The 8454-nt window shown below is 49.2% G+C and overlaps 1 protein-coding gene across 1 annotated transcript; it reads right to left on the reverse strand.

The window, feature by feature from the left end:
* Nucleotides 1–1517: 1517 nt before the first annotated feature.
* PSME3 (proteasome activator subunit 3) lies at nt 1518–6897 on the reverse strand. The gene is made up of 11 exons (XM_008701316.2): nt 6619–6897; nt 5888–5920; nt 5704–5766; nt 5401–5505; nt 4444–4492; nt 3546–3658; nt 3246–3314; nt 3033–3100; nt 2879–2933; nt 2666–2752; nt 1518–1754 (listed from the first exon to the last, which is right to left on the reverse strand). The coding sequence occupies exons 1-11, from the start codon at nt 6658–6660 to the stop codon at nt 1674–1676; spliced, it is 765 nt and encodes a 254-aa protein (XP_008699538.1). The 5' UTR covers nt 6661–6897; the 3' UTR covers nt 1518–1673.
* Between the last annotated feature and the right edge of the window lie 1557 nt (nt 6898–8454).

The following is an 8454-nucleotide window of genomic DNA, read 5'->3' on the forward strand; positions in this document are numbered from 1 at the left end:
ATAGAGTGAGGAGGGGCAGCAGAATACTCCAACAAACGAAAAGGGAAACTGAGAAACACACGGTAGGAGGGGGATAGGGTTTTAGCTGGAAGGGATCCGGAGGGTGGGTAGGGGCACCGTCCAACCAAAATGCAATTGGTTTGTTACTGAGGACTATTCATGGGAAGACAGCATCCTGCCTCCTCTACAGCATCCTGGGAGTAGAAGTGATGCAGCCGGGTGGAAATGTGACTGGGGTTGAGGCAAGAGGAAGACAGCAGAAGAACAGAAGTCAGAACCAGACACTGAGGGAGTCACTGGCAGGCTGACCGCAGATACGGACTCTCCAGCAGCGGCAGAATAAAAAAGTGGGGGTTTGATGAGGGTTAACAGAAAAGCTGTACCAAGTGGTATCTCTGGAAGATTTGAGAAATAGGAGGCAACTCTTCTATGGTTTTGACTTGCCCAGCAGATCTTCACATACACACAATGCGTACACGCATGTGTGTGCATGCACGCCCACACGCCCACACACACACACACACACACACACACACACACACACACACACAGGTGCTGCTTTCCTTGGAAGCACAACACTATAAATAAGAGAACTATGTGTCCCACAGGAACGCCCAGCAGGAGCAGCGGCATCTGGCCCTCACAGCTGCAGACAGCCCCAGCCCAATTTACAACTGGCCTAGGAAGAGGCAACCAGGAGTCGGAGGACCAGCCTTTACAATAACGCCCAGAAAGACCCAAGTCACAGAAGAAGGGGTCTTCCCCAAATCCTCTGCTTCTCATGTCTCAGCTCTCCTCCAACTCGCCAGCCTCTAGGCACCAAGAGGCTCTATGTAATAGCAGAACGATGGGCCCCGGTGGGGGAGGACTAAGACGACTATCACCTTCTGAACGATGTGTGTGTGACAGAATTCATGGGATGGGGGGGCAGCAGGACAAAGGAAAACAACACAGACCATGGGATGGGGAAATCAGGTAGCGGAGGAGGAAGGCATGTGTGTGCATGCCTGTACATATGCGTCGATCACACACGCAGGTGTATATGAAAATCCTAGTTATAAAAACATCTCAAGGAGCTAGGAACTTGGCAGAAGGCCTAAGGTGTTTCTTGTCATGATCAGGTTCAAGGTGGGATGTATGTGGATGGGAGACCCTAAGTTATCATCAGGGAAACTATGGGAGGGAGGATCCAATGTCTCACACAGTGGCAAGAGACACTAACCTTACATCAGAGGAGAGGTGCTGGACTGCCCCCCACCCCCAGTTCCTAAAAAACACCTAGCACTTTCCTTCCAGTTCCCTCAGCTTCTAATCAGCTAATCAACAGAAGGAAGAAAACACAAAGCTCAAGACACAGAAGGGAGAGGGCAGGGAGAGAAAACACAAGTATTCCTGTGCCAACATCCTGCACACACAGACCTGGACTTCTCCAGAAATTAGGACAGATCGGGTGTGGGGTATTAGGGAAGGAAATAGAAGAGTTCCTGAGGCCTGAAAAAAGAGGTAAACACGTCACAGAACTACATGAGAGTTTCATTAGACTCTAACTAAAAACAGAGAGAGGTGTGATTACTATTTCCAGCCAGTTTCCCCATCACGATAGTCATGTAACAAACCAAGGCAATGTCGGTCTTGAGCCAGACTCACAGAGTCCCCTGGCCCTGGCCCTGGCCTCAGTACAGCGTCTCTGCATTGCTGCTCCGGGGCCGTTTGATCTTCTCGATATTTTTCAGGATCATGTCATGTAGAGTGACCTGGGAGAAGAGGCCAGGGAATCACATTTGTTCCACCCCAACCTCCCAAAGAAGCCAGATACACCCACAAAGCCCCAAGCAATCGTATGCAGAATCCCAATCTCACTCACTGGAACTTCAATTAGCGTGGCTGCCTCTCCTCTCTATACCCGCACATTGGGGATTCCTAGGAACTTCCCAGGCCCCAAGCGTCTAATAACAACTAACATTTATGGAGCACCTAACATAACCAACAATTGTACTGGGTCTTTTAACGTGTTATCTTACTTTTTTTTTTAAAGATTTATTTATTTGAGAAAGAGAGATCATGCACGCCTATGCACGTGAGTGAGGGGAGGGGCACAGGGAGAGAATCTCAAGCTGACTCCTGCTGAGCGCGGACCCCGATGCAGGGCTTACTCCCACTACGCACGAGATCACGCCCTGAGCTGAAATCGTGAGTTGGCTGCTTAACTGACTGTGCCACCCAGGCGCCCTTATTTCACTCATTTTTAAAAATCATCTTTGTAAAAAACGAAACAAAAAAACCCCATCTTCGTGCCATAGATAATCTAAGTTCTATCTTAGTGAAGTTCTATCTTCGAGATGAAGAAACTGAAGTTTAAGGTTCAACAACCTGCCCAAGGCCACAGATTACAGAAAGAACCGGCTCCGAACCCAAGCCTGTCTGCCTCCAATGCCCACATCTTCACACCTGTACTGCACTGCACTCCCGGCCATCCAAACAGAAAGGGGGATCCCCAGCTACGCGCCCTCAGTGAGCTTGTAATTCTCAACACTCAGTCGATGAGAATTCATCCTCCTCATTTTATCCCACTCCATCCCCCATCTCAAACCCCAGGGAGTGGCGAGAAAATGATCGCCAGGACTAACAGCCAGGGTGACTGTGGGCAGGGACCAAGGTGACTTACATATTGATTCCTTAGCTCGGATATGATGAGCCGAAGGCTGATGTACTCTTTCTCGTCAATCTCTGTCACGGTGCGGCGGTAGTCCTCCTGAAAGGAGGGCGGAGGAAAGGCTAGCTCCCAAGGCCAGCCTGTCCACAGGCAGCGCTTGCCGAGAAATGGCCACTCCTCCCTTTCCCTTCCACTTCCACCCTCAGACCCCAAACCCTTACTTACCACATGGGGATATTTAGCTATTTTAGAAACCAATTTGGCTCTTGTAATATAATATCTGAAAGGAGAGAGAAGAGGAAGAAGCTGCAGGAGACCCTGGACGGTGCTTGCCGTATCACCAGCCCCCAGTTCCTGGGCCAAACCCAAGAAGCCCTACCTAGAAATCTGGTCCAGATAAGATGCAGCTTCACTCTCAACAGTTCTTAGTTCTGCAACTGTCTCCTCCTAAAAAAAAAAAAAAACAAGTATTAAGGTCAAGTCACTTCCATGTCACCCAAAGAGCAGACCAAGGGAAAACAAACAAAGCAGGTTGAAAGGGAGAGTAAACCTTCCGAACCCTCCTCTCCAGTTTGTAATACAAGCACGTTACCTGAATGGACACCCCGAAGTTGTTCCCGTCTTCTATCCTGGGAATCAGGAGCTGTACCCACATTTTGACCTGAAGGGTGAGAGGACCAATATATACCCATGAGGACCCTTGCCTTTTCTGCCGAAGCCACGAAGTATACAATCCATGCCGCTAGGACCAGATGCTGGGAGCACGGGAGCCAAGATACTTCGTGTGCCAACTCCTCTATCACCTCCATGCCTCCTGCCCCACATCCAACATTTCCATAGTTCAAGCCAGGCTTTTTAGGGTCAGCCCACAGGTCACTAGCCCCTGCCTCACCGTGTTGCATTTCTCAATCAGGAGCCGGATCTCAGGTTTCACTTTTTCAATAATGTCCACTAGCTGCTGGTTGCTTTTCAGCATCCCGTTGGGCATCACGAACACCTTGGTTCCTGGTAGGGACATGAAGAAGGTCAAATGATTGGGGTGGAGGGCAGGACATTAACACCCCCACCCCCAGCCTTCTCTCTTCTTCCCCAAACCCATGAGATGCTATGACCTCTGTCTTTCATCTGTCACAATCCTATCTACAAACCATGACCCCACCAATAGAATCAAAAAGAGAAAATGTATGGATTAGCAAATGAGTGTCGAAAGTATGCCCAAGGTCTAAAGAACAAGGAAATTACAATATGCTCTAAAAATTTGGGGCGCCTGGGTGGCACAGCGGTTAAGCGCCTGCCTTCGGCTCAGGGCGTGATCCCGGCGTTCCGGGATCGAGCCCACATCAGGCTCCTCCGCTATGAGCCTGCTTCTTCCTCTCCCACTCCCCCTGCTTGTGTTCCCTCTCTCGCTGGCTGTCTCTATCTCTGTCAAATAAATAAAATCTTTAAAAACAAAAACAAAAAAAATATATATATATATATGCTCTAAAAATTTAATGTACCAACTATTACTGAAGAAGAGAAAATAATGCAAAACTGGGACTTCTGTGAAAAACCTGAGATGTGTAGCCACCTCGAACCTCTCTCCCTTGGCAATCCACACTAAGTCAAGCCCTCCCTGTTTATTGGGAAATTAGGTTTTGGGTGTTAAATAACGACCATGTTTGGAGAACTTGGGAATGCTAACTCTGGAAAATCAAATCTGATCTTGTTTCCTGACCACAGACTGCCCGATCAATCCTCCTGCTCAGGGCTGCAAGCCAGGGAGTGGGTGGGGTAGCGCTGGCTCTTACCTTGGAAGGCCTCTTCACACTCATCCAACCTTCGCTTCTTGTAAGTAGGCTAAGGATACAGAGACAGGAATTAGCTTGCTCTTGACACCCATAACCCCATCACAAGTTACCCTTCGAGCAAGTCGAATCCCTTCTTTGGCCCCATACGTTGTTTTAATTTATGCACAATTTACTCAGCACGTACAGGGCTTTAAGGGAAGATTCTTGCCACAAAGCAACTTACACCCTAGTTGGGAAGACCAACCTTTCAACTGACACATTGAGCAATTAGGGGAGAGGGGTGGATACCATAAATAGGAAAAATGAACCATTCAATGAGGGGTGAGAATAATTAAGGGAATATGTACAAATCTTCTGGTTCCACAAAGAAGCACAATATTTGATCAACAAATATGTATTTAGCACCTGCTGTGTACCAGGGACAGATCTAGGTGCTGGGGATACAAAGTTGATTAAGACAGTTTCTGCTTTCCAGAGTTGCAAGCTCTACCAATGAGACAGTAACTCAGACAACAATACAGTGTTATCACTGTTAATATAAAACGTGGACACATAACTGACAAGCACTAGGTGCTGAAGGTACACAGCAAAGACGGGAACTGCAGTTATATAGCAAGAACTGCTCATCCTGTAACAATACTCAAGACACTGAAACAGGTGAGAAAAATCTTGCTTAGAGCCACGGGGACAGACCAGACAACTTAAGGGAACCTGTAGCCATTAGTCGTATTTGGAACTCACTCTAGGACAGAGCAGCATTAGGTTATACACTTCATGCTATAAATGAAAACCAGGGTCTAAAAGTGGTATGCTGGAATCACCATGTCTGTAAGAGCCCTCGTTCCTAGACCCTAACCCCACTGTTGCCTCTGCACGTGTTCAAATTGACTAGGAAGTAGAGAACAGAGAATAGAGAACTGCTGCTTCCGAATACAAAGAAAAATGCAGGACACTCACACCGTCCAGTCCATCGTGGCTATTGGTGAGAAGAATGGGGTCAGGGACTGGGAGATTCATGTCTGAGTGGATCTGAGTTAGATCATGGATGTTTAGGATTGGTTCCTGAAAGAGAGACACCCACCCCCAAAACAACATTAGTCTTTTCAAAATGAACAAAGAAGTATTTCATTTGAAGGGCAAGAAATGAGAGTGTTTTACTGTACAAAACAAAATAGAATCAACACATGATTTCTCCCATTTGACAGAAAGACCAGAGCCAAAAACACTGGGGAATTTGAAGAGAAGAAAAGGGTTTCTCACCTTCAAAAAACTATCAAGTTCTAACAACTTCTTTGGAAAAAAATTAGCCACCAAGTCTTCTGCCTAAAGATGAAGGAAAATACAGCTCAATTAATAGCTGTGGGACGGTCTCTCTCTGCAGATCTCTTCTTTGGGAAATTCCCAACTATCAACCACCGTTTATTTTTTTATTTATTGTACTCACCTCACTTGTGATCCGCTCCCTGAAAGAATCAACCTAAAGTGAACAGAGAGAGCAATTCAGTATCAGCAAGTCAGTACCTAGCAACAGAGGTGGGGGCAGGAGGGGAAAACCCAAATCCGTCTGTCTTCCCCTCACCTTGTAATTGTAATGAGAAGCTGAGAGGCCCCCAGACTGTAAATACTTTATTTTTTTGAGGACCCATTTCTCCATCTCAGGAGAGGGAAGCAGGGCTTGAGGGTAGCACCCACCACCTGTCTTCCCTCCCACCCTCCCTCCCCTGTGTCTGAAGCTGTTTGAATTTGAGAGCAAACAAAAGGCAGGTAGACAGGGGAGATGTGAGCTCACAAACGTGCCAAGCCCCCATCCAGACCTAGCCCTTGATACCAGGCAGGCCTGACGCCAAGTGTAGGGGTAGAGCAGCAGTAGCATCCGGAGGCGGGGACGTTGCTGGGCTGGGGGACTTCCAGCTGTCACTGGCTTAAAGTGCTGAGTCCACCACGTGTCCGCGGAGGTCTCCCCGGGGCTCTCCACCACCAGACGCGGTTCAGAAGGCCACCCTGTACTATCCTTTCCCCCAGTGCCGTCTCCGGGAGTGGGGGGCTGGGCTGAGCTGAGCGGAAGCTCAGAGCTGGTGTCCCCAGGGAGACAAAGACGCCATGGGGAGTGGGGAGCCGGTCAGACTGCTCGGGGATCGAAGCGAGGGGTTAGGAGGCCCGGACCGGTGCCGCTACCTTGAGCTTCACTTCCTGATCCACCTTCAGCAACGAGGCCATGGCCGGACCGGGCCGTGTCCGCTCCACTGGAGACCGGAGGCGCTGTGGGCTCCGGGAAGGGGGTCAGAGGGACGGGAAGAATCTCGGCTGTTCTAGGGACGCGGCCGCCCTCGCTGGCTCACTCACTGCTCGCTCGCTCGCTCCCTCCCTCCGTGCCGCCCGCCCGCCTGCTGCCTGCTGCCTGCTCGCTCTCTCGCTCGCCCTCCCGGCTTTCGCCGCTCACGCCGGAACTTACGTCACAGCCAATCGCCGGGACTCCGGAGAGGCGCACGTGCCCTGCGCAGCCGCGCTGGCGTCCAGCTCTGGACGCTCGGGATCGGACTCCCATCTCCCGGCTTCCTGTGCCGGTTAAGGGTGAAGTAGAAGGGCGGGCGACAGTGGGTGGTTTGCTGAAAACTGAGCATTAGAGAGACTCGAGTACTGTTTGACATTCTGTTAGCTCGGCGCTCGCCCTCCCCAGAGGGACCTTATGAACCGCTGCCGCCTCGAGGACGGGACGGACCACGCCGTCGCGCCCCAGTGACGTCGGCCGGAGGAAGCCGGCGGTCCCGGCGCTGGGCTCTGGGTTCTAGCCTGTGATTTTTGCTGCCTCTTCCCGTCGCCCGAAGCTCGTGTTAGGCTAGAGCCAAACAGAAGTCAAGTCCTGTTGTACCAGGCTTCCCCACTTTTCTCCGTCACTTAGTCTCATACACTTCGAGACCTCGGAGATCAGCTGCCTCATGGGCAGGTTGACACCAGGAGTGGGGCATTGCTTGTCCAAGGCTACGTAGTATTTCCAGTAAACCTGGACCAGAACCCAGGTCTCCTGACTTTCAGGACAGTGCCTTATCTATTTTCCTAATAGGAGGCAGAGACCATAGCTCTTCACTCATCCATTCATTCTGTCTCTTGACATTGGTTATTTCACGCAGTAAAATGGGGGCAGGGGGCGCCTGGGTAGCGCAATCCTTAAGCGTCTGCCTTTGGCTCAGGGCGTGATCCGGGCGTTCTGGAATCCCACATCAGGCTCCTCTGCTGGAAGCCTGCTTCTCCCTCTCCCACTCCCCCTGCTTGTGTTCCTTCTCTCGCTGGCTGTCTCTCTCTGTCAAATAAATAAAAAAAAAGTCTTTAAAAAAAATCCTTTAATAAAAATAAATAAATAAAAATAAAATGGGGGCAGGACAATGTACTAGGTAGGCCCTGGGACAGCATTGTCCCAGAGCCTAGAAATACACGAGGCACTTATAGGAGTAAAAATTATCTAGTAGCCACATTAAAAGGTAAAACAGGTGAAAATAATTTTAATCATAGATTTAACCCATTTTATCCAAACATCATTTCAACATGTAATCAATATAAAAATATGAATGAGGTCTTACACATTCTTTTCTCATGCCAAGTCTTTGAAATCCAGTATGAATTTCACACTGACTGTATTTCACCAATTTCACACATCTCAATTCAGAGGATCCACACGTGGCTAGTGACTCCTGTATTGAAAAGCACATCTCAGGGAAGTCAAAGCTAAACAAGACTCAAGTTCTCTGGCCTCCCGGGTCTTAATACTGGGGAAAGATATCAGAAAATAACCTGACAACATAATTGCAGATTTGATAAATGTTAGAAAAGAAATGACTGATGTAGAGAACACCAGGGGTCTATTTTAGATAGAATGGCCAAGGACAGCCTCTCGGATGAAGTGACAAGCTAGGATCTAAAGGATATAAAAGGGTTAGCATGGGAAGAGTGAGGGGGAAGTGCCTCCAAAGGTACAGACGCAGCACAAGCAAATGCTCGGGGGGGGGGGGGGGGGGG

This window comes from Ursus maritimus, unplaced genomic scaffold (assembly GCF_017311325.1).
Source record: "Ursus maritimus isolate PB19 unplaced genomic scaffold, ASM1731132v1 scaffold_24, whole genome shotgun sequence".
NCBI classification, from domain to species: domain Eukaryota; kingdom Metazoa; phylum Chordata; class Mammalia; order Carnivora; family Ursidae; genus Ursus; species Ursus maritimus.